This window comes from Triturus cristatus, chromosome 7, assembly GCF_964204655.1.
Source record: "Triturus cristatus chromosome 7, aTriCri1.1, whole genome shotgun sequence".
Taxonomy (NCBI): domain Eukaryota; kingdom Metazoa; phylum Chordata; class Amphibia; order Caudata; family Salamandridae; genus Triturus; species Triturus cristatus.
In genome coordinates this window covers 966093410-966120155 of record NC_140590.1, presented here as the reverse complement: position 1 = coordinate 966120155, position 26746 = coordinate 966093410, and the positions used below count along the sequence as shown (strand labels likewise).

Sequence of the window (26746 nt, the reverse complement as noted above, 5' to 3'; positions counted from 1 at the left end):
GAAAAGGGAAAGAGAAAGGTGTCACCAGATCGTATTGAGGCAATTATGAACATGCCTGTGCCCACCACTCAGAGAGAAGTCAGAATGTTCTTGGGGATGGTCGGCTACAGTCGCCAATGGATTTCCAACTTCTCCTTTGAAGCGAAGCCTTTACAACAGCTGACGCACAAAGATGTGAGTGATCCGGTACCATGGGACAACGACTGTTTGATGTCATTTTTAAGGCTGAGAGAAGCCCTGTGTCGCACTCCAGCTTTGGGGAGGCCTGATTACAACAAGGCATTCACATTGTTCTGTTGCGTGAGATAAGGTTGTGCATTGTCAGACTTGACTCAGAATCATGGAGGTGTCCATGGACCAGTTGCCTACTTTTCAGCTACTTTAGATCCAGTAGCTTCTGCGTTGCCCGGATGTCTTAAATCCGTTTCTGCAACAGGTGTCAGTATTGAAAGATGTGAGATAGTTCAGTTACCTGTACCTGACATGGGTCCCACTTTGACTAGACCTAGAATGATGAAAGGGGGGACTAGTATTCCGCAGATACATGTTCCTCAGCCACCTAGGGCCCAAAATGTTCAGCAAGGAGTTCGAACTTAACAACAGATGCCCTTGTTTGAAGGGTGCGGGGAGTTCGACCCAGACCCGTTGGCATGACGGTGCCTGAGAGGGGAGGAAGACTGCACGCTTGGAGCAGTCTTGGAGGTAGACCAGAGGGGACCATTTGTAGAAGCAGACATCGATGGTCACCCTACCACCTTTTTGGTTGACACTGGCGCTACCCGTTCTACTGTAAGATCAGCAGTAGTCCCTAACCTACCCCTCTCAGGATGATCGATCCAAGTCGTTGGCGTAGCAAATAAGAAACTGACTAGCCCACTGACAGAGTCAATTCCTGTGAGAATAGGAACCTTCAAAGATCGACACCAGTTAGTGGTGTGAGACTCGAGTCCAGTTTGCCTGTTAGGAAGAGATCTGTTGTGCAAGTTGAATTGTACCATCTATTGTACACCAAAGGGAGTTGAAGTACAGACAAAAGATGATGATGCGACCTTTAAGGTTGCAAATCAGCGCGTGTGTATAGAAATGTACCTGGCGTTGACAGTGGAGGAGCTTCCACTTGACTTGAGGGATTCTGTGTCAGTTGACATGTGGGACCTGAGTGGAGAAGAGATCGGATTGGTCAAAGGTGTAGATCCAGTGAAGATACAGGTCAAGCCGAATGTAGAATTTCCTAGGACGCCCCAGTACAATTTGTCACCTGAGACAATTGCAGGGATCAAACCCGTAATTGAGTCTATGATCAAGCAGGGAATTCTGAAAGAGATCATGGGTAGCCCATGTAATTCACCTATCATGGGACTACAGAAACCGAGTGGGAAATTCAGGATCGTGCAAGACCTGCGAAAAATCAATGATATAGTTGTTCCATGTTGCCCGATGGTACCGAATCCATCTGTGATCCTGTTTCAAATCCCATGTGAAGCTGAGTGGTCTACAGTGATTGACTTGTGTCAAGTGTTCTTCTCGATCCCACTCCACGAGGAAAGCCAATTTCTTTTTGCTTTCCGGCTAGAGAATCGTGTGTTAACGTGGTGTCAGATCCCACAGGGGTACACAGAGAGTCCATCGATCTTTAATCAGATCTTGAAGAAGAATCTTGAAAGTCTTGTGTTGCCGCAGAACTCCGTTCTGGTGCAATACATAGATGCTTCAGAAACTGAAGACGCTTACAGGATCGATACCATTGCTTTACTGAATCACTTGGCAGAAAATGGACACAAGATGTCTCCAGCAAATTGCAATATTGTCTGAGTGAAGTGCAGTATTTGGGTCACAGAATTGAAAAGGGAAAGAGAAAGGTGTCACCAGATCGTATTGAGGCAATTATGAACATGCCTGTGCCCACCACTCAGAGAGAAGTCAGAATGTTCTTGGGGATGGTCGGCTACAGTCGCCAATGGATTTCCAACTTCTCCTTTGAAGCGAAGCCTTTACAACAGCTGACGCACAAAGATGTGAGTGATCCGGTACCATGGGACAACGACTGTTTGATGTCATTTTTAAGGCTGAGAGAAGCCCTGTGTCGCACTCCAGCTTTGGGGATGCCTGATTACAACAAGGCATTCACATTGTTCTGTTGCGTGAGATAAGGTTGTGCATTGTCAGACTTGACTCAGAATCATGGAGGTGTCCATAGACCAGTTGCCTACTTTTCAGCTACTTTAGATCCAGTAGCTTCTGCGTTGCCCAGGTGTCTTAAATCCGTTTCTGCAACAGGTGTCAGTATTGAAAGATGTGAGATAGTTCAGTTACCTGTACCTGACATGGGTCCCACTTTGACTAGACCTAGAATGATGAAAGGGGGGACTAGTATTCCGCAGATACATGTTCCTCAGCCACCTAGGGCCCAAAATGTTCAGCAAGGAGTTCGAACTTAACAACAGATGCCCTTGTTTGAAGGGTGCGGGGAGTTCGACCCAGACCCGTTGGCATGACGGTGCCTGAGAGGGGAGGAAGACTGCACGCTTGGAGCAGTCTTGGAGGTAGACCAGAGGGGACCATTTGTAGAAGCAGACATCGATGGTCACCCTACCACCTTTTTGGTTGACACTGGCGCTACCCGTTCTACTGTAAGATCAGCAGTAGTCCCTAACCTACCCCTCTCAGGATGATCGATCCAAGTCGTTGGCGTAGCAAATAAGAAACTGACTAGCCCACTGACAGAGCCAATTCCTGTGAGAATAGGAACCTTCAAAGATCGACACCAGTTAGTGGTGTGAGACTCGAGTCCAGTTTGCCTGTTAGGAAGAGATCTGTTGTGCAAGTTGAATTGTACCATCTATTGTACACCAAAGGGAGTTGAAGTACAGACAAAAGATGATGATGCGACCTTTAAGGTTGCAAATCAGCGCGTGTGTATAGAAATGTACCTGGCGTTGACAGTGGAGGAGCTTCCACTTGACTTGAGGGATTCTGTGTCAGTTGACATGTGGGACCTGAGTGGAGAAGAGATCGGATTGGTCAAAGGTGTAGATCCAGTGAAGATACAGGTCAAGCCGAATATAGAATTTCCTAGGACGCCCCAGTACAATTTGTCACCTGAGACAATTGCAGGGATCAAACCCGTAATTGAGTCTATGATCAAGCAGGGAATTCTGAAAGAGATCATGGGTAGCCCATGTAATTCGCCTATCATGGGACTACAGAAACCGAGTGGGAAATTCAGGATCGTGCAAGACCTGCGAAAAATCAATGATATAGTTGTTCCATGTTGCCCGATGGTACCGAATCCATCTGTGATCCTGTTTCAAATCCCATGTGAAGCTGAGTGGTCTACAGTGATTGACTTGTGTCAAGTGTTCTTCTCGATCCCACTCCACGAGGAAAGCCAATTTCTTTTTGCTTTCCGGCTAGAGAATCGTGTGTTAACGTGGTGTCAGATCCCACAGGGGTACACAGAGAGTCCATCGATCTTTAATCAGATCTTGAAGAAGAATCTTGAAAGTCTTGTGTTGCCGCAGAACTCCGTTCTGGTGCAATACATAGATGCTTCAGAAACTGAAGACGCTTACAGGATCGATACCATTGCTTTACTGAATCACTTGGCAGAAAATGGACACAAGATGTCTCCAGCAAATTGCAATATTGTCTGAGTGAAGTGCAGTATTTGGGTCACAGAATTGAAAAGGGAAAGAGAAAGGTGTCACCAGATCGTATTGAGGCAATTATGAACATGCCTGTGCCCACCACTCAGAGAGAAGTCAGAATGTTCTTGGGGATGGTCGGCTACAGTCGCCAATGGATTTCCAACTTCTCCTTTGAAGCGAAGCCTTTACAACAGCTGACGCACAAAGATGTGAGTGATCCGGTACCATGGGACAACGACTGTTTGATGTCATTTTTGAGGCTGAGAGAAGCCCTGTGTCGCACTCCAGCTTTGGGGATGCCTGATTACAAAAAGGCATTCACATTGTTCTGTTGCGTGAGATAAGGTTGTGCATTGTCAGACTTGACTCAGAATCATAGAGGTGTCCATAGACCAGTTGCCTACTTTTCAGCTACTTTAGATCCAGTAGCTTCTGCGTTGCCCGGATGGCTTAAATCCGTTTCTGCAACAGGTGTCAGTATTGAAAGATGTGAGAGCATTGTAATGAGACATCCACTTACAGTTTATGTGCCACATTCTGTTGAAATGTTGATGAATAGGACTAAAACACAGCACCTCACAAATAACAGGTTGACACGTTACGAGCAAGTTATACTTGCTGCAGAAAATGCAACATTGAAGAGGTGTTCTGATTTAAATCCGGCAACATTGATGCCTATTCCAAATGTGGATGATGAAGATTGTGAGGATCACGATTGTCTCGACGTGACTGAACTATGCACCAAACCGAGACCAGACATTGTTGATGAACCTCTCCCTGACCCTGATGAAATTTTCTTTGTGGACGGTTCATGTCTAAGAGACAATGTTGGTCGACTGAGAGCAGCGTTTGCTGTATGCACCATCACAGGGGTGGTTGAAGCTGCCTGTCTAGAGGGAGTACACTCCGCACAGGTAGCTGAAATCATTGCTTTGACCCGTGCCTGTTTGGCTGCTGATCAGATTCGGATAACGATTTATACCGATAGTCAGTGCGGGTTTGGTGTTGTTCATGATTTCGGACAGTTATGGTCACAGAGAGGGTTTATGACATCTTCAGGTTCGCCCATCAGAAATGGGGAATATGTGAGACAGTTGTTGGAAGCATTACAATGTCCGAAAGAGATTGCTGATGTCAAATGTTCTGCCCATTCCAAGGGAAATGACTTTGTGTCTATGGGAAACAACTACGCCGACGAAGTTGCCCGGTTTTGTGCAGAACAAGGATGCATATTTACTGGAGGGTACACTGGAGAAAGCAAAGAAAGAACCGATCTCAGCATGAAGTTAGCCATGGCCGATACATGGGAGGAGATAAAACGATTGCAGGATGAGGTTCCTGATCAAGAAAGGGATGCCTGGATAAGATTGGGATGTGAGAAGGGAGATGTGGACATGTGGGTTTCGAGTGATGGACGAGCTCTGCTACCGGAATGTCTGTTGAGTCCAATTGCAAGATTGATACATGGTGCAGTAGATCTTGGAAGAGATGCGATGGAGCGAGTTTTCAGACAGACATAGTACAATCCGAAGTTTCGTGCAGTTGCTGAAGCTGTATGCCAGAGGTGTGTTACATGTCAGCAGATGAATGCAGGAAAGAGAACTGCCGTGACTTTAAGTCACATTGGGACGTCAGGAGGGCCTTTCAATAGGATGCAGTTGGACTTTATTGAGATGAAGAAGTGTAATGGGTTGAGATACATCTCAGTTGTGGTATGTGTCTTTTCAAGATGGGTGGAGGCATACCCAACACGTAGGTACTCACTGTAGCTAAGCTGTTGTTGAGGGAACTTATCCCGAGGTTCGTTTTCCCGACCTCTTTGGAGTCAGACAGAGGGACACACTTCCATAGTGAGATCATGAAATTGCTCTGTGCTGCCTTGAATGTGGATCAGAGATTGCATTGCAGTTACCGACCAGAGGCTTCTGGGATTGTGGAGCAAGTAAATGGGACTTTGAAAGCGCGGATGGCGAAAGTGTGTTCTTCGACATCCCTGAAATGGCCTGACGCACTGCCCTTGGTCCTCATGAGCCTTCGTAGTGTTCCCGATAGGAGGACGGGGTTGTCACCACATGCGATCTTGATGGGGAGGGCTCTGCGGTTACCAGCGATACCTGCTACTGCTTTGATTAACATCACAGATGACTTGATTCTCGACTACTGTAAGGGACTGGCTGACGTAGTCTGTTCTGTGTCCCAGCAGGTGCAAGCAGCAACTGTTCCAGCCGCAAGTGACCTGTGCCACGACTTGTGCCCGGGAGACTGGGTGCTTGTGCGTAAACACGTGAGGAAGAGTTGCCTGGATGTTCGTTGGCGTGATCCGTACCAGGTGATACTGGTCACGAACACGGCAGTGAAGTGTGGGGGACTGCCAAACTGGGTGCATGCCTCCCATACCCGCAGAGTTCCAGCACCCTTGGAAGATACAGCCCCTCTTGTAAACGAAAATCCAGCTGAGGTGGCAGGGCCATCTGAGAGGGCAAGCCAAGCTGTGGGGGTTGCTGATGCAGTTGGTTGTGCACTACATCGACCTGAAAGGGGTTGTGCAAATCGAAGCCCCGAATTTGACTCGGACGGAGAAAGTGTTGCTGTGGGTGGAGTAGAGTCAAATTCTGCTGAAGAAGGAAGTAGTGCACAGGGTACCCGAAGGGAGAGCAGAAGTGCCACTAAAGCGGAAAGAGTTTGGCCCGTGAGTCAGAGGCGGCTGAACTTGAGATTGCACTGGAGAGAGATCTTGCCCCAGTTACTGAAATGCCTGAATCTGAACAAAGTGACGAAGAGCAAGCACGAGCTCATCTGAGAAGGTCAAGGAGAACAAGAGTGCCGTGTCAAAGGTACGCCTCACCAGAGTGGACATACGTTGTGACTGATGCCAGGTGTATTGAGCACGGGGAGGTTGAGGTCCTTGACGCTGGTCAGCAATTCTCCGAACCTGAAAATAGACGTGCTACTACTGGTTCCAGGGGTGGAAATCGAAGGAATACTGACTCTCAATATTCCGAATCCACCACTTCTGAGCAAGATTTGTGAACTGATTCTGGAGAAGCTGGTTTTTCCAACCTTTGGTATCGTACCACCACATCAAGAGTTAGTGGTGCTCCGTCTTGAAATTTTGCAAGGTGTTCTAGAGATTTTGGGAGCTGATCTAATTTTGGACTAAAGGTGAATTTGTTGTATATAAAAGTCTAAAAGAAGATAACCTAGGCCGGAGTGGAAGAAGAATAAATTTAGGGACTCTCCGTCAAGACAACGAAAGAGGGCTAGGGAAGTATTTTTGTGGACTGTGGTAAATAAGGAACTGAAATTACAAGGGGATTATCAGCTTTTGAAGTGTCGTTTGAACTGGTTGACAGGTGACATCTGAAGGAGAAAGAGACTCTTACTTGTTGCTGTCTAGCCAAGAACTTTGAGAACTTTGCAAAGATGGCAGATGCTGGAAATACTCACCGTGGGGCTCAATTAGTGATAGGTACACTCCTAGGGTTGGTGATAGTTTCTATAGTTGTAGCCTCATATATCGTTGCACATGAGCAGGAGGGGGAGGTACAGAGGACACCTACACCTACCACCTCTAGCCAGAAGGAGGTTACTATAGGAGCTAAAAGAGCTTTGCTACTTGAAGGGAGTCATAGATTTCACATAGATATATCTAGAAGTGATTTTAAGCTTAATGCGTATGCAAAACTGTTGTATGAATATGTGGATACGATGGATGCGAAAGACTGCTATGTGTGTATGAAGCTACCTTCTTCTGTAGATGAGGGTATTAAATACCATCACCTTCGACTAACATATGGAATTTCCTGTAGTTTGTTGCTCAGTATCTTTTATGAGAGAAAACAGTTTGAATATTTTTTTCCAATTACGATGCAGTACTTTCTGAAGTTCCAGCTTATAAGCATTTGAATAAATACGACTATTACAAATCAGAGGACAGACTCCGGAAGTATTTCATACCGTCTTTGGAACTGGATACGGCTTATGCTTATCGACATAATTTAACATGTTCATTGTCAGATACAGAAAATAAGTTTGTAGGTCAGGTAGAGGATAGACATAGAAAACTAACACAGACACGAAACACAGGAGATAGTCCAGTAGACTGGACTGACGAGGAGAGATTACACAGATCTAAGGGGAGTTATGGTCCCATAGCATTGGACCAGGTGCAAAAGGGGAAGTTGTGTGTGAGACGTCCTCAGACCTACTATGAAAAGGATTTGGTAGGACAAAGTACGTGTGACCATATCTTTACAATGGAAGATTCTGCTAAGAACTTTTTGCAAGGTTCGGTGCAAGTGATTCCGACTGTTTATTATCTGTGTGGAAGGAATGCTTATGTGAGGTTGCCTGCGAATTGGTATGGTACATGTTACTTGGCTATTATTTTCATGAAAATCTATCATGCGGAAGATCTGGAGCTTTTGGAGACTGGACATCATTCTAAAGTACGGAGAGCTGTGATTGGGAATGTTTTTGGAGCAATGATACCAAGTTTGGGTGTGGTTTTGAATGATGTGAAGATAATAAGGTTGGCAACTGTAGTTGATGAGCTGTCAATGAACACCGCAAGGTCATTGATATTGGTGGATGGAGAGATGTTATCGATAAGGACGATGGTTTTGCAGAATCGCCTTGCTTTAGACGTACTATTGGCAAAAGAGGGCGGAGACTGTAAATTATTGAAAGTTCAGGAATGTTGTACGTATATTCCAGACAATAGCAAGGATCTGGAGAGATATATAGATAACATTACGACAATTCATCAAGAGATTGAGGATTTGACTGAAGAAGGTGTGTGGGAGAAAGTTGGTAAGGGATTCAGTCGCGTGGGAAGTTGGTTTGCGAATTTGGGAAAGGGGTTCCTTGGATTTGTGCTCAAGCCTCTCATCATTGTTGTGGTTTGTGTGATCTGCTTGTGGGGTCTCATCATAGCCTATAAGTGGTACAGAGGAAACAGAATTGAAAGAGCTCTCAGAGCGAGTGAAGTGCGAATGGCTAGACTGCAGGACAGTCAATATCAGAATATCAAGAATATGGAGAGGTTCCGACGGGTGAGGTTGGCAACAAGTACTGTTTAGGTCGGTTCTTTCTCCAAGGGAATTAATTGTGGGATGGTGGGATGACATTTGTCATCAAAGGGGGGGACTGATAGAGCGTCATGTTATTCTGAAATTTGTAGGGGTGCACCATATTCACCGTTAGTCAGCACCCGCATATAAATCGATATAGGTTAAGTGTGCCATAGAAGTGTATTACTAGAATCGTTTAATATAGAGGTGATTAGGATTGTAACCATGCTTTTCATGACAAGTAATGTTGAAGATTATTGTGAATGTCTTTTAGTAAAGCATAATGATTAGTTTACGTAATGCAATGTATTAGGTTAAACGTGTGCCATGATAAAGTTACAAGTGCAAATTGCTTAGTTACGTATAAAAGTGATGAACTAATGCTTAGAGTGCGATGTAGTAATGTGTTTAATAGTGTAAAGGCCTGATCGCATATACGTTTGAAGAAAAAGGCCTGTTCATTGTTCTTATGTTAGCTAAATGTTGTAGGCCGAAAATGATTTCCCTTGGTAAAGGCTTCGGGTTGTAGGACGATGAAAGATCTTAGAGAGGAGAAAAACTTTTCGTTCCCATGTTTCTGTTGCAGGTGCAAGGACATTTAGCTCGTTAGTGAGACTAGGTCTTTGTTTTAGGAGTTAGGATGCTATGAGAAGCCAACAGGGGAGTACGATGGAATGTGAGGATGATACTTTCAGCGGAGAAGGTGCCTGGGACCCAAGGTCAAGCTAACCGTTGTTGGATGACTTACAAATTTCGATGGAAAAGTACTGGAAGAAGACCTGGCTGAAGAGGTGTGCCTAAGGGCGTGTTCTACGTTTCCGGGATTTTGTATTAGGGACAGTGCCCCGAGGGTTGGGCAGTTGAGGCTTAGATGGGAAGCTAGAAGGAGCATCTTAGAACGAGCTCTGACTAAGTGAGTGCACTTCTTAGGAAGTCTTCACTTCTGACACCTTTTTATTCTCTTGCCTGGGAAGGGAAATGCTAAGTAGGGATGTCACCTTAGTGGTAGAGTAGGGAAAGACTAACTGATTTTCCTTTTAGGCTAATGGTTTCAGATGTAGAAATTGGATTAATCATAGTTTGGTTAATGCTTTTAGAACTGATTATTCTTTTTATCTTGAGTCGTATGAGACTTTTACGTAGGATTGCTTTTGTATTAGTGCCCATCTATTTTCTTCACCTTGTATTGAGGTGTTTGTATGTGCATTTATTCCTGGTTGTAATAAAATCCTAAAATGTAGATTCGGAGTCAGTGGTCCTTTGGGAATGGGAATTGATTTGGCCAATTATGTATTGAGATTTGAATTTCCTCCCCTCTACACTATTTAGCAGATAAAAGGATCCTGGCGACCTGAGAGGATTCTTGGCGATAACCAAGTAGTCAAGAATCTGGTCCTATCACTGTGAATGGAGGGAGTGAAATAATGAAGGGGGAGGTCAGGGGGAGTAAAACGAGTGCTGCAGGGGGAGGTGGGGCTGAGGGAGAGAGGGGAAGCGAGAGGGAGAAAAAGAGGAGAAGTGGATGGAAAAGGGAACCAAATGGGCAAAAGGGCGCAACTGAAAGAAAGAGGAGTGCGAGAGGGAGAAAACTGAGTCACAGAGAAAGAAATGTGAGGGAAGAGGCAGAGATAATTAAGTAGAGGGAGACAAAGGAGGGACAAAGAGAGAAGCGAGTGAGTGAACAGAGAGAAAAAGAGAGGCAGACACGGGAAAGACAGGAGGGCAGTAAGCGCAAGGGAACAGGAGGAGTTAAACGAGGGAACAGAACAAAGAAATGAGAGGGCAAGTAAAGAAAACAAGCGCGCGCCTCGCGCTGAAAGTTAAAAAAAAAAAAGCGTGCCGGCTGCAGCGGGAGAGAGAGGTGGAGGGGAGCACCCGCGAGTGGTGCGCGCACGCTGCGTAGGTGAGACCTAAAAACTACCCCCAAAACCCAGCACCACTTGCCTCACCACACCCTCTCCGGATCCTTCCTATTCCTGGGCCTGTCCATCTCAGCACCTAGACTGCACATATGCCTTAACCACACATATGCGCAGTTAAGGCATATGCATGGTTAAGGCAAGCATGATTGTGCTTGCTGGGGAATGGCACGCATGGCTCTGTCTGCATTGTACAGGCCGTTTCCTATTGTAGACAGGAATCAAGCTGTCTAGCAAACTCTACAAAGATGCCGCTGTGGCTTGTGGTGAAAATGGAAAGAATCACAACGGATTCTATCATGAGTTTTTTTGTAAGTAGCTCCAAATAGGCCAGAGCAGTGCGCTGTATTGCAACCAAGCGCTCGCTGTAAAATTTATAAATAGGTGGGAAGTATATGTGCTCACTACAGGTCATGATGAGAGAACTTGTTCTGTCACGGTTTGGCGCCAGTTGGCAGTAGTTCACAAACTCACTTGATTACAAGCACATGGGAGGAATGGATAAAAATGACCAGGTTCTTCAACCATATACTGTGATTTGTTAAACTTGCACCTTGTATAAAAAGATGGCTACAAACCTCATTCAGTTGGCACTATACAATGAATATATATTTTGTTGGCAGTCCATAAAGGATAACTGATGTCCTTCCTTCACTTTCAGTTGGCGTTTACTGAAAGCCTTACTACTGTAGAAGGAGTAACCTCTATTTCAAATGATGTGGGGGATGTTGCAAGGCTGCAAGATCAGAACTTGCCAATCACATTCCTGGAACAGAGCAAGAATCATCAATATCGCCAATGCAGAACTTGTGCTCGGCAGGCAATGAGCCAGGAGAGTAGGTGTTACTATGTCCAGTGCCCATCTCAGCCAGGTCTTTGTTTCCCAATTTGCTTCACTTTGTACAGCACAAAAATGAAGTTCTGTGAAACTGGTACTGTTCATGGATGCATACCTTCTGTGGTCCATTACTTGAGTAACTACATAGATTTTTTAATTCTTCCATCTAATTTTTAGAGAAGGTCTGTAACCCAAGACTTTTCTTAAATTTGAACCACTGTATCTTTACTGTTTCCATTAAAGAGGGACACACTGGTCTTGCTTCTGGCCACCTACCACTTTCATCTTCCATTGAAAAGAAAGTGAATATTCTGTCTCCTGTATTGTAAGTGCATTACTGTTAATGTACTGCACATAAAGAGGACATGCACCATGTTATGACTGAGCACCCTGTTCGCTAAACCCTAATCCCCCCAGTCTTTGTAGAAGTGCTGTTAGGAAATTTAGTAGAGTCTGCTAAAGTATGTTTACCTCACACACCCCCAACTAACCTACAAACACTGGAAGGAGTTAGATTTAAATCAGTGAGTGCACAAAAGGTGCATGAAAGACAAGACTTTCTGAGTCTAAGCAAGTTAGCATGAGCAGGCATCAATTAAGGTGCACCTGGCAGCCTTGCAGTAATAGTACTCAAGGTGAGACAGACATGAACATGTACTCAGAGATTAGCCTAGATTTATTTTTACAGGGATCTTGTGTAAGTAGAAGGCAGATGGTCAAGGTATAAGTGAATCTCCAGTCAAGGCACTAACCGTCAACAGTGGCTGTCAATATAGGTGTAGTGGCAATTGAGTCAATGTTGGCTGAAGGAATGTGCAGCTCTCTGCTGGTGGTATATGTGATCATTAGCTGGTGGAAAGTGTGTTTATTGGCTGGTCGAATGTGTGACTGTTTGATGGTGGTATGTGTGGCTGTTGGCTAGCTGTATGTATGGCTGTTGGATGGTGGTATGTGTTTATTGATTTGCTGCAGGGTGTTTGTATTTAAATTGGCTGATGACTGGTTGAATAGCAGTGTGATGCATATGTCAGTCCTTTAGGCATATGAGTGTGATGGGCCCTTCATTGGCAGCAGTTTGTTGATGTGGTTGTTGTGTGCGTTGTGCCCATAGTTGGCGGTGTGAATGGCTTTATGCAGCATGCATGAATTACGTGTGAGTGTACCATAAAATGGTTGATACCCTGACGTGGCTTTGCGTCACACAACCAGTAATTGATGAGGTCAGCATTCTTACACTGTTATTAGAATTTACTCTTTGACCCCATTACTAGTGATAATGTCAAAACCATCCAGTTTAAATCTGTACTTGAGACGTGGATGGACACGGAAGGACAATAACAATCCCTGCCATTTGTAGGAAAAAATGAACACCCAGAGGAGTCCAGGGTGGTGTAACTTGTGTGAATGCCACTCACTTACACACAATGCCCTGAAAACCTCAAACGTCACCTAAATGACTAGAATCACACATTTCTATGATGGAAACTTTCAGTATCTGTGTAGATCCACAAAATTCCTACTAGCCATCAACTCCACACTTCTGATAAAAACTCTATCCCACTTCTGTGTCTCGAGCTAGTGGGAGCAACACACAAGGCCCCAAAGAGCACGGTGGAGACATCAATATTTCCTGCCAAATAAAGTCCTGTTTTGCTGATTGGATAGCTGTGTTATTTTAGACAGGGCTGAGTTGCCTTCCAGAGAAACCTACCAGACCCAGACATTTTTAAAAAAAAACAGACACCCACTATGACCTGCAAAGCTCAAACGTTGCTTAAATTGCTAAAATCTCACATTATCCTCACATTTCTATGATGGAAACTTCCCGAATCTGTGGGTAGCCACAACATTCTTACCACTGTTCCTATTGCAGGTGCTTGACCCAGCCGCACAAGTAGGGTAGCGTTTGTATTGGGGGAAATGTGGGAACACCTGGAGGGTAGAAATATGAGGTGACTTTATGCAAAGTTTGAGGTTTGGAGGACATTTTGGATACGAAAGAGTTGTAGGATCCATGTATTTATTTTATTTACAGAACAGGTCTCAGAAATAATGATGGGTATGCTGTATGCATCGTGTATCTGATTGTGGAAAATTGTCATTTGCCAAATGTGAGATCAGGTTAGGTTGCAGAGCATATAACTCTCACCAGTGTTTGCATATTAGTCAACAAAAAGATTGTGGCCATGTACAACGATTCAAGGTATGCATTTGCAGTAATGCACTACTTTGGGCTCCTATAGATGCAAAGGGGTTTCTTAAAATCAGGGAGACCCCTATTAAGAATAACCAGTATGATTAAAAATGTGTGAGTTCCTTAAAGTAACGCAAGAAGGTGGCAGTGGTAAAGTGTCAGTGCACCACTACCCTCAAAAAAGTGCCATCCTAACTGTCTCAGCCACTAAGCCTGCTGCCTTGTCTTAAACCCCTGATGTTGCTATGTATAAGAACTCCCTTAGGGGCATATCAGCAAGGGCCGGCGATAATTATTGCTCAGCGCTCTAAGCGCGAGTATAATTATCGCCGGCCAACTCTGAATTTTAACACGGAGATAGCATGCTATCAGCAACGCTTATCTCCAAAGCGATAAAATTCAGAGCGCAAGCTGCCAATTGTGAGATTATCACTGGAAATACAGCGATAATCCCACAAGCTTTTGGCGATAACTTGCTGATAGGGATAGACATACTTAGCCATGATATCCACCTTACATAGGATATCATGGCTAAGTCAGAAAAATACTAGACGTAAAAAAGCAGAGTTAACCGGGGTTAGCGCTGTTTTTTTATCGCTAACAGGGTTAGAGATATCCTTGATAATAGGAGAAATGTCGCTTAGTGACATTTCTCCTATTATTTTACTCTGGAACGCCCCCTTTGCATCTCATTAGAGATGCAAGGGGAAGCGTAGAGTAAAAGGGTGCTAACATGCAAATTTGCGTGTTAGCACCCAGTTGCTGATAGGGCGCTAGTTTTAACTCTGCTTTTTTGGCTTTTAAAGCCAAAAAAGCAGAGATAAAGCCTTGTTGATATGCCCCTTATTTCCTGTACCAATGCTAAATGAGTTGTCTCAATTGCAGGACCAAACATCCAGAGGTGAAAAACAATCCTAAATCAAGCAGAATTGTAAAAGAGAACCTGAGTGGGGTGTGGAGAGACAGCACTGGGCTTATGGTCACACCAACATTTCTACTTCCCACCTTTACCAGGATGTATCATGGAGCAGTTATCCAACATAGGGATTCTACCATGTATTATATGAATATATATGCACCCATGTGTGTGCTGCTATTTTTATTTTTATTTGAAGCGTTTAGTCATACGTGAAAAATGGTGCAAAAGGATCAGAGCTCCTTCTCTCAATTTGTGGGAAGGGCAATGATTCAAAAAATTGTAAAGTACCCCTCACACACTGAAACCTGATTCAGTGTTATGCTTCATCATTGGGGTCTTCCCACCTCTCTACGGGACGGGGCGTGCTATGACTTGCGTAGACGCAGGAGCACTTTATTCAGTCGACATGTTTCAGAAGCCATGCTGGAAGGAGCGCGATCACCAAAGGAAGTACCTTCTTGTGGCTCGTCGGAACCTGAGCCACGAGAAGGTCCTTTTTTTGGTGATCGCGCTCCTTCCAGCATTGTCTATTTGAAGGTGCCCTACACCGCTCGTGTGAGCTCATGGAGCGATAACGATTACATTCTAAAGTCCTTAAGATATACAAGTGGTATATTTTTGTACTCCCATAACAGGGAACAAAGGACAGTGTTTGTGACTATCAGGCATATGTACATTTATTCTATCACCAATTGAGGTGTAACAGGGATCGTTTTTTCGTCCTGAGGAAGAAAGCCAAGGGGATGGCTTCTGAAACATGTCGACCTTGTAGGAGGTGACTCAATATAGTACACCATCTACACCTCCCCACTTTTACTATTCTCAACCAGGGAAGACAATAAAGTATTTTCGTTCCCCTAGCCAGAGAATTTTTAACCATCTCACATTTTCTTTTCACGATCCCACGCACTACACATACTCACCAATCACTGAATAAAGTGCTCCTTCATCTGCGCAAGTCGTAGCACGCCCGTGGAGAGGCGGGAAAACCCCAATGATGAAGCATGACACTGAATCAGGTTTCAGTGTGTGAGGGGTATTTTACAATTTTTTAAACATTGCCCTTCTCACAAATTGAGAGGAGGAGCTCTGATCCTTTTGCACCATTTTTCACGTATGACTAAACACTTCATATAAAAATAAAAATAGCAGCACACACATGGGTGCATATGAAATTCAACTAAAATGGTCTAATTCCCTGCTGCTAGTACTATGGTCCTTCACAGCAGTTCCCTCCTAGAACACCAAATAGAGCCCATGTGAAATATTTATGTGTCAACCCAAGATACTGCCTTTAAATTCCTCAGTTTCAGCTGCTAAGTTGGATTTACATTTTAACAGCAATGCCATTTTTCAGTACAACAGATAGTTTATACAATGTCCTTACAGTTTCCATTCTCAGGTTCAAGCAAACTTACCTGATGTCCAACCAAAGCCTGCCACTCCCTCCTGATTAGTGACTGGGTGCACCTAAGTGTATACCAGAGGAAAACAACACTGCAGACTCTCAGGTCTTGCACATCAACAACACAGCAGTTAATGGCCATGGTCTGGGGGTGTGGATCCATTCACCTCATTGTAAATGAACTGATTTTGCTGGAGAAGGTGGCATTCCTGCTTCTGGAACAGTGCCTGGTCCTAGATCAGGAGCCCCTAATGGAACTGATCCTGCTGCAATCTTCACGCATGCTGGTGGAACAAGTCCTCTTTGGCTACATTTTTGGCCTGCTTCACCACCACCACTCAATGCTCCCCCTGCAGTCTGTTCCTGGATATTGGATCCCTATGTGGGTCAGGACTGCTATTTTTGCTGCTGCCATCACTGTCTGGTAGGTGGTGGGGTTCATCCTCGCTTCACAAAGGGAAATCATTTTCAAAGCCTAATTGTACTGAGCCTGTTCTTACCTGAGATGCTACTCAGCTTGTGGTAACAAGGCAAATGCGCTGTTGCTGGACAACTGCAAACAATGTATACTTTTTTCTTGCAGGCTTTGCACATATTTACCTGTGGGTGTAGGGGGTAGTAACCCCTTGTATCCATCAGTTATGGTGACTTTTCTCTTGATCTCTTCTACCATGGGCACAAAATGCCAGTGTGTGCGGATATGTCCCCCACTTCTTATCAGGGTCTTGAAAAGTGTAATAATCCTTTCAACTGCAACTTGCTAGATATGACTCACCTTGCAATGACCGAGTCATAAAGCAAACATCCCCGGTGTTTTTGTCATCTCCAGTGTTTTTGTAGTAAACAGAAAATGTCACTATTCCTTTTGAGTTGCCTCTTATGAATTGTTTCTTCCTCGTGGACTGTTTTTTCAAAAGGGCTATCAGCAGGAGACAAGCATACTTCATTTGTTGGTTCAAAGCCTATTCATGGTGGACTTCAGACTGGAATTTGTTATCCAGGATATATTATTCCTGCTTTGAGATACTTTGGTGATCACCCTTTGCCACAGAGGAGCAGCAGAAGGGTTTCTCAACTACTTCTAGATTATTTTCCCCATTAATTCCAACATATGCAATAATAGGTGCCTTAAATAAAGTGAGAAAGAGTGCAGAGATAATGTAATAAATTGCTAACTTCACCGTATTAGCTCCAGGATTAGTGGTAGGTCAGCTAGACGCCCATGCCATGATGCTGGATCAGAATCAGATCGCTTTAAAATACATATTAGTAGCAAAGGAGGTCAAGGGCTTGAGCTATAGTAGGTTCTACATGCTGCACTCATCTTCCCAACACCTCACTCACCATACATGAGCGAAAAGACCACATCAAGCATAGCACTAGGAAACTGCATGAGTTACAGAACGGGTTAGTTTTTAATCTCTGTGATATCTGGACAGGGTTACACATTTTGGGCATTGGGGAATGAAAATATTTGAAATAATTATTCCAATTGTTTTAATTGTTACCGTTCTGTACTTACAGATCAAAGTAATAATGTGCATGATTCTACTCGCTTTCGGAAATAAAGACATTGACAACACCTTTCCCCATGCTACACTTGGAGATGAGCTATAATGAAGATATTAAAGTAGAAGTTTTGAATTATTGTAAACTTTTGCCTCCCAGCAAAAAGGGGGGAGTTGTGAAAACACAATCTTGTATCTCCTATTGCTTTAAAGTCAATTTCCCCTTGCAGCTGGATATCATAACGTACAATGATATATTTCATAATCAAGTATGTATGTAATTTCCCTATTAATTTGAAGTGCCCTTTCGCCTCAATATACTTGTTAGATTTTATTAAGCAAAGAAGCCATTTTATTTGAAATAGTGCATTTAGACATTAAAGTGTAGCCTTGCTTTTTATATTGTCAACCAGAAGCATGATTTTAAGAAATTAATGAAGTCAGCAGTATGCTCACATATTCTATCTCAGTTTCAAGGACATCTTGCATTTTCTCCTTGAGAAGACCCTGCCACTTGCCCATTAGATAATTTTGCTGAAAGTTGAAAGTTCTGTCACATGTTTGAGCTCCATAGGCTTGCATTGAGAAAACATTTATATCTAAACTGTCCAATTTTGCATGCATTTTAGAATAACGTGCTCCTACTGACAGGGTCAGACTGGCCTGTAGGGCAATCAGGCAGTGCCCGATGGGCTGGTCTGACAGAGAAGTGTGTAGGACTTTTTTTAGCACTTTGTGGGTCTCTTTTGTGGGCTGGTGGGCCGGCTCTACTGTTGATTTTTGCTACCTTGCAAAATACCAATACAGCATGACTTTACAAGTTCAAAACTGGCCTGATTTGCAAATGTGGGACACTTTTTTAACTATTTGATTTGCGAATAGGGGCTACTTTTATTTCGGTGCTCAGGACTATTTTTTCTTACAGTCCGACTCTGCCTACTGCCCATTTTGTGCAAAAGCTCTGGCCGTTTGTAAAGACAATTGTCTCTTTGTTATTTACCAGGCTGCTCACTATTTGTATATTAAATGCATGTTAGACTTTTGGCTTCACAATAGGTTGCTCTTCATTTAACAAAGCCATCACAAATAGGGAGTGAAACCACAAATTTTAGTTAGTACCCGTAAGAGGAGTAAAGGTAAAACACATTCTCCCCCAAGGTCCATTAGTCCAATAGGAAAGTCTCCCCTTCCATCCTTGAAAACTGGGGTTATGCTAGTGGCCTTTCTAGGATCTTCATAAAGAGGCTGAGGTCCCCCATGAACTCGACAGCTTGTAGGGTGGAATGGGAGCACTGACTTCAGGTGGGAATAATCAAAGTCTTTCAAAAAAATAATGAGTGAGCAACTAAAGGGTCGCTAGGGCCAGCGAGCGTGTTTCAGTGAATCTGGTATGTGAGTGAATATTTGTATGAGTGATCAGTTGGGATCCAGTCATGTTATCATTCATTCCATGGACAGTCGCCCCACCCTGAAGGGGGGACTCTCCTTAAATCTTCCCCTAAAACTATCGAAAAAGCCTGTGCTGAACCGCCACTGCATCAGGGTTTCCGCAATAACTATAACAAAGACCAAAGTATGGTACACTCAACTGTTTGTCACTCTTCAATCTGAGTTAAGTGCAGGTATCACAGACTAAGGCAGAGCCACTGGTAATAATGGGACCAAAGATGCACCAGCACACATAATCCCTCTTTCTTCAACACTACAACTCAGGATGATAGCCCGCTGATCGCAGGACAGAAGACCTTGGTGGGGGCTATGGAAGGGAAATAAAGGGAATGGAAATATTTAGATTTACAAACGATTAAAGGATCCCATATTTTATGTATAGATTTCCTCACGCCATTAATCAAAAAGTTAACAGAGACTATTTAGAGAAATAAAAAGGCATCTCATTATCAGTCTGCCCTTCCTTTTTCTCCTCAATTCCCTACCAGCCTGTCCCCAGGGGCAGAAGAATGTGATTCAGAGAAGGAGAATCATGGTGCTTAGCGGAATGGTGTCAAAGCAGGGCTCTTATTTGAGGTGGCGGCTCCTCCGCAAAGGCAGAGGACTGTTTCCCCACTGCTTTTTGCAGTGTAAAAAAAGGAAAAATAAAATGATAATAACTCAAGGTTCTTATCATTTTACTTTTCCCCACTGCAGCGTCTTTGTGGGACGGGGCTGCTCTCAGAGCAGGCAGAAGAGTGGTTTGCAATCCCTATGTGAGCATGAGGGCTTAGCCGGCCCTCTCGGGCCGCCCAAAACAGTCATACGCACATATTGTGTTCTCCATGCAGGCTGCATTACAGCCTGTATGGAGAACATGCCTGCCCCTCCAGGCCCTGGCTGAGTGCCTTGGCATGGCACTCAGACCAATCACAACACTGTATTGAGGCATTGTGATTGGCTGCAGGGAGCCTGGGAGTCCTGGTGCTTCATGCTTCCTGTCTCCACCAAGAAGCCATGAAGAGGACATAGGAGAGGCGGCGGCCGGCCAGCTGGCCAGCCGGGCGGTAAGTGATTCTGTCTTAACCCATCTCCCCCCCATCAATTCCCCCCCACCCTGCCCCACTGCTGCTTCCAGGTAGCATTTGTTCCTAAATTTTTGTGTGGATGCCATTATAGCAAACAAATTACATTAAGAAGAATTGTTGATGTTTTCCCAACTACAGTTCTCCTGAACTACACTATTTTTTTCTACCTGGAGAGTTTAGTGTGAATTGTAAACAAGCACTGGCAAAGCCAATATGTTTCACCTATGCAAGAGCTATTGGCGTTGCCAATATGATTTAGCCATGCTGTACACCAGCATGGCTGCTATTCAGCATTGCTAAAAGTTAATGGGGTAAAGGAGAGTGAGTGGAGTATCATAAAGTGCAGTAGAGTGGAGTGTTATGGAGAAGCGTAGAGAGGCGTACAGAGTCATGAACTGGAGTTGAGTGGTGTAGAGTAAAGTTGAGTGGCATGGTGTAGAGTGGAATGAAGTGGAGTGTCGTGGAATGGTACAGTGTGCAGTGAGGTGGTTTTGACATGTGGAATGTGGTGGAGGGAGTAGAGTGTAGTAGAGTGGAATGGTGTAGAGTGATGTAGAGTTAAGTGGCATAGAGTGGAGTGAAGTGTCAGAGTGTCAGCGTGGAGTGGAGTACAGTAGAGTGCAGACTGAAGTGGTGTAGACTGTGTTATTGCAGTAGAGTGGTGTACGGTAGAGTGACATAGAGGGGAGTAACATGTTGTAGAGTGAAGTCGCATAGAGTGGAGTTCTGTGGGACAGTGGAATGGCATAGAGTCGAGTAGAGTGTTGTAGAGTTGAGTGTCATAGAGTGGAGTGGTGTTGCATAGCTTGGAGTGCAGTGGTGTAGAGTGGGGCAGTGGAGTCGAGTTGAGTGGAGTAGTGTATCATTGAATAGAGTGGAATAAAGGGGCATGGGGTGACATGTAGGGAGTTGCATAGAGTGTTGTAGAGTGGAGCAGTGTCTCAGAGTAGCATAGAGTGGAGTAGAGTGTTGCAAAGTGGAGTGGAATAGAGTGTAGTTGAAGGTCATAGAGTGGACTAGAGTTTAATGGAGCAGAGCACCATAGAGTAGAGAATCGTGGAGTGGAGTGCTGTAGAGCAGAGTAGAGTGGACTAGAGTGAAGTGGCGTAAAATACAGTGTTGCAGAGTAGATTGTCGTAGAGTGCATTGGCATAGAATGTATTGGTTTTGAGTAAAGTGGCATAGAGTGCATTGGTGTAAAGTGCAGTGGCATAGAATGCAGTGTTGTAGCATTCAGTGGCGTACAGTGCAGCGACATAGAGTTCAGTGATGTGGAGTGGCACAGTGAAGATTTGCAGTGGCGTAGAGTAGAGTGCTGTAGAGGGTAATGGTGCAGAGAGGAATAGAGTAGTGTTGAGTGCAGCCACATAGAGTGCAGCGATGTGGAGTGGCACCGTGTAGATTACAGTGGAGTAGAGTGTAGTACTGTAGCGAGGAATGGTGCAGAGTGGAATAGAGTAGCGTAGAGTGCAGTTGCATAGAGTAAATTGTTTCAGAGAAGAGTGAAGTGGCGTAGAGTGCAGCAGCATAGAGTAGAGTGTTGCAGAGTGCAGTGTCGTGGAGTGCAATGGTGCAGAGTAGATTAGAGTGGCTTAGAGCAGACTGGTGTAGAGTGCAGAGGCAAAGATTGCAGTGGTGCATAGCAGAGTAGTGCGGGTAGAGTGCATTAGCATAGGGTAGATTTGTGTGGCGCAGAGAGGCATTGAGTGTAGTGATATAGAGTGGAGTAGTGCAGAGTAGAGTGCAATGATGGAGTGTGGAGTAGCGTGAAGTGGCATAGTGTGGAGTGATGCACAGTAGAGTGCAGTGGCTTGCAGTGGTGCAGAGTAGGAGTGGAGTAAGGCAAAATGGAGTATGCATGGTGTGGTAGCTCACGGCCATTACAGGCAACCCATCTTCAATTGAAATGGCCATTACATTTGCAGAGACATACAGTTTTACTGATTAAAGAGTACAGCGCATAAACGATAATGTGTGGAAATGTTATCACCAAGTGAATTGATTTGTTTTGATCTTATTAAAATATGTTTCCACCACACTTTAGAATTACCCAAAAATGTGCCTCATTTCTGCTTTCCATAATCTGAAATACATGCACAGTTCATTTTCAGACATTTAAATTTTGTTTTGTACTAGGAAAAAAAATTACATTGTACAACAAAAAGGTATATATGTTTAAGATTATGGTAAATTAATTTTATATATATATTCATTTTAAATGTAGAACAAAATAAACACATGCTACAGCACTAGTGAATTAATTTTGAATTCAATCTTTAATTCATTTAAATATATGAAATAAAATTCCAATTATTTTTCAGATTTTTAAATTAAAAATAAATCTATAAATTAGATTTTGTTGTATTATGCATTCATAATTATTAAAAGTAATGTATTGAAATAATTAAAAGTAGCTTAGTTATATATTAATAAACATTATTGGTACATTACTTTATAAATTCAAAAAAGATTGTTAAAATAGTTTATAATTAGATAAAGTATTTTTTTTAATATATTTTTAGCATGAAATCATATTTATTTATATGTTAAATAATTTGCTATTATTTCCTATGGGCTTTTGTTTTAAATCTCTGTCTACATTTTTTCCATGGGAGCGTTTTGCAGCATCAGTGGTTGGCAGTAGCGGCCCGTGTAGGGAGTTCTGAGGTGCGGCAGGACGGGGGAGAGGCAGGGTGGGGGTAGTAAACTCCGACTCACGGCCGACCCGAGTAATGTAAGTAAATAAATAAATAAAACGAATTTCATTGCGCGCGCTGAAACGCATTTGGCACTCTGTTGCAACCCCCCCTCCCGCCTTCAAAGGGGGGGTGGGGGGAGCGCTATGACGGAGTAAAAGCGCTGGATGCCTCATAGTCCTTTCTTCACCCACCCTGTTGCCCATTCCCAACCACCCTCCCTTTGCCCATGTTGCCCCTTGATCCATCTCCACCCTCTCTGCCGTTGTCTGAGTTGCCACCTCCACTTGCCCTAAGGGGGGCGGGCATGGGGGGGAGGCAATGACGCACCTAGCTCAGGGCCGCATCAGAGCATTTTTCTTCTGACATTTAGCCACGCTGCACGGCAGCCACACTACTGTGCAACATGGGTAAATGGCATTGGCAAAGCCAATAGCTCTTGGAAAAGAGAGACCTGTTGGCTTTGTCAATGCTTGCTGCTCGACAGATTTTGACCCAGAAAAAAAGAAAGAAAAAACATAAGAGAGAACGAAGGAGGACAATAAGGACGGAAAAGCAATGCAAAGGGAGAAAGCAGGGACGAAAAAGAAGAGCTGGTGTGAGTTTGAGGGACAGGGAGTGCCTGGTGATGGATTAAAAGATTCCTGGGGGTGAGGGGGATCAGGACCCCAGCGCCTTGGTATTCAACACCACGACCTCCTGCAGGGCCGAGCTACTGAGAAAATGTTTGGGCCCGGCACTTACTCTTTTACAAATGAATCACTGCATGCTGCACATCACATGTGTGTCCTTGAAGTGCTGTAACCAAAGATCCGTTGTTTTGCTGGTTATTTAATCGTGGGTCATTGAGGTGTTATGCCTTAATATCATTGCTTGACCTCAACGCTTCAGTGCCCACAATTGTCCCCTGCGTCCCTCCACCTCTCCAGAATCAGAGGGGGCGGGGTATAAACCCCTCCGCCCCCCACGGGTCCTACACCAAGCTCTGCACCGACTTTCTGAAAGCCTCCCTGCCTCGGCCAATGGTAAAGGTGAGATCAACTAATCTGAGGCGGCGCATCCTCTCTCAGTCTCTGGAGCGCGAGGACAGCGGCCGGCTTCCTGATCATGGCCTTTTCTGACTTGCCCAGGTGGCGGCAGCCCTAGTGAGACGGCAGTGGCATAGAACGAACCTAGCAGCAGAGGTACATTGTACATTGCTATCACATCTGTGCACATCAAGTGGGACGCCACATGTTTTGAATTAAATTACGTTATTGACGCAGGGAGGCTGAGTGATTTGTCGAGAATGACACATCCAGGGCCGAAGCCGGGTTTGAAATCCAGGCCTCAAAACCCCTAGAGGCGTCTGCTGTAATCCAAAAGAAAGCTGTTACGGAAAATGTTATGATTTGTAATTTGGGATGTAGCGCCTAACACTTTAAGAATGTGCAAGGGGGGACTGTGGCTTGTTCGACAGCAGGTGAGATGCGGTCTCTTCCTTTCAATGGAGGAATGATGCTCGCCTCTCCACCCTCTCCACATCGATATGCAAACAGGAGTCAGCTTGTAAATGGTCAGATCCGTCCTTCTCTTAATCTGTGATTCGGGCATGGGGTCGTGCACGTTATCAATGTGTTCTAACAGCCATGGTGAGGAGGTATACAATTATCATAGGTGGCAAGGAACTACTTTACAATGCAGATTTTCCACGAGCCGACTTCCCTTTCTTCAGCGCTGGCCAGGACAGGGCGGGTAATGATATGCGCACTTTAATGACTGTGAATGAATCCCTATGAATATGAAAAGGTGACACAACAGGGAGTGCCCGTGCGTGTAAATGTAAACAGTTCCCTGCATGGGCGGCCCTCACCTCATGCTTCACTGCCTCCACTTTAATCACCCCGCCAGCAGGAGACACAACGCCCTTTCAAATGAGTTCATTCACCTACAAAGCTCTCATAAAAACAGAAAGAACAACGTTGCACGTCACAGTCAGTGAGTTTCCCATTTCACCAGTGCGATCACACGTGCACAATGCACGCATATGATACTGCACTGCCTATCAACTTGAAATATTTTTATACAACGTCGTTATTTGCGCGATTCTGTGCGCGGCGAAGCGCCTAGAGGCAGACTAACTTGCACATCACCCTGTATGAGCTGTATGAGAGCCAAGTTACGAGAACCCAGTTGTGGGAACGGCTTCTCCCGTTCCAAATTCCAATGCGCTAATATTGCTGTAGTCGAAAGGGAATCCTGTGTAACTACGCGCTCTGACCTATTGGCAAAAGCCCCTGCGTATGTTACGCACGTGCCAGTACTACCACCAGGCACTAGTTAGAATTCCATTTCTGGAAATCGAGACTCGCAGGAAATTCACATTTCGCTTCCAAGTTTCAGGTTCCACGTCGAGAGATATTAAGGCCAGGTTCACTCAAAAAATGGTTCTTACCTTCACTGTATCCAACGGGTGTCCGACCAGAACCCCAGCAGCGCCTAGAAAGTTGGTGAAAATATCGTGAAATCATTATACGGTAGGAGACTTCTAGGAAATTGTAAAAGGGGGCGAGGGTACTTTCAGCACAGCGACCACGTTACAGAGCACTGTGGCACTGTGGTCGCATGTGGTGCAAGCTACTAGCGGACCCCAGCAGGGGAGCACGGTAGCAGGCGCATATGAGGCAGGGTATTTACATACCCTCCCAGTATCACTTACCGCCAATCCACCCGGCTGCAAAGTCGTCCAACTGGAAACCGCTCATTTTTCTGAGCTGCAAAAAATCTTGTCATCTGTTTTGTTTTTAAGCGTCCCCGTCTAGGCTGACCTTTCTGAAAGTCTGTCTTGGTTTGCTTTCGTTCGGTTTATAAATAAAATAAAAGGAGACACACCTCCGTGCTTCGTATGCTGCCACTTAACTAGGGTCTATCTGCTGTGGCTTCTGCTTCCAGCCTCTACCCTCTTCTAAATAGTGCCTCTTAAAGCGTGTCATACGGGCTCGCTCCCTCGGACAGCATTCCGTGCATCTCTTAAAGAGACAGAGACAGCCAGCGTCTTGCAAACCCATTCGTTTCCGCGGACGGGACTCTAGCAGGGCTAAATAACTCCCTAGTGCCAGTTCAATTACAGTTGCGTCACATCATTCACAGAAAGACTTGTCTTGGAAAAAAAATGCGTCACACCATTCACAGAAAGACTTGTCTTGGGAAAAAAATGAACTATTTCTAAAAGTTTACCAACTGCTGTGCTTGTGGCATGCCCAGTTAAGTTTCAACGGAAAAGAGAGTGAGTGCGTGTGAACTGAGCTTCCGAACGCGCGCTGGTGATAGTATTCTCGAGTCATTTGTTTATTTATTTTTGCGGCTTTATGAAGCGTGAGCATTCCGAAAAGGCGTTAACATGCTCTACAAAGGAAGAGCTACACGTGATAATGAGTGATAATAGGTGAGCGATAAGGAGGTGTCGAAAATGAATCTAAGGCAATAATCAGTTTTACATTTAAAAGAAGTTAAATATATGGGTGCAGAAATCATTGAAGCTTAAACGAACCGCAATTCACATATCAACAAAACAATGAACAGTAGATGGTGACCACAAGATGACAAATGACAATTTTAGGGAAGTTCAACATTTTAATGTTACCTCTTCAATTAAGCCGCTTAGTCTAATTCATGGCATTGCAATGGCGTCCACTATTTTGCTGATTTAGGTCAAGGGCGACGTAACGTCAGACCCCCCCCCCCCCCCAAAAAAAAATAAGTTTCAAAGATCAGCAATGATTTTTTGTGGCACAAAGGAAATCTTAACACTCTTTTTCTAAATTTCACTTTTGTGCTAGAAGTGTCTGGATTTGACTGAAAACTGACACGGTTTCATGTAGTGTGTGCTGCAGTGTTATATTATGGTGCTAATATATTTATACAGCGGGTTCACCAATGTCTTGGCCTCTTTGCGCTCTGTCCAAACACCAGTCAGCAGTTGTGATTCATCCAGAGCAGTTTCTGCATTGCAGATTTTGTTGCAAGGCCACGTTGCTGTGGGTAGGTGGTTTA

General features: G+C 44.4%; 1 protein-coding gene across 2 annotated transcripts in view; it reads right to left on the bottom strand.

Moving 5' to 3' along the window:
• SLC25A48 (solute carrier family 25 member 48) overlaps positions 1 to 25778 on the bottom strand; it is a 327922-nt gene extending 302144 nt beyond the window's left edge. The window contains exons 1-2 of one of the 2 annotated variants that reach the window (XR_014966647.1): positions 25413 to 25769; positions 25149 to 25192 (exon numbers count right to left, since the gene is read on the bottom strand). Coding sequence is in view for 1 of the 2 variants with exons in the window: in XM_085618001.1 (XP_085474127.1) it covers positions 25149 to 25192; positions 25413 to 25458 (90 nt within the window). In the remaining variant the exon portion in view is untranslated. Of the gene's footprint in view, positions 1 to 25148; positions 25193 to 25412 lie in introns of both variants that reach the window. The other variant, XM_085618001.1, reaches the window with a different exon arrangement.
• Positions 25779 to 26746: the final 968 nt, after the last annotated feature.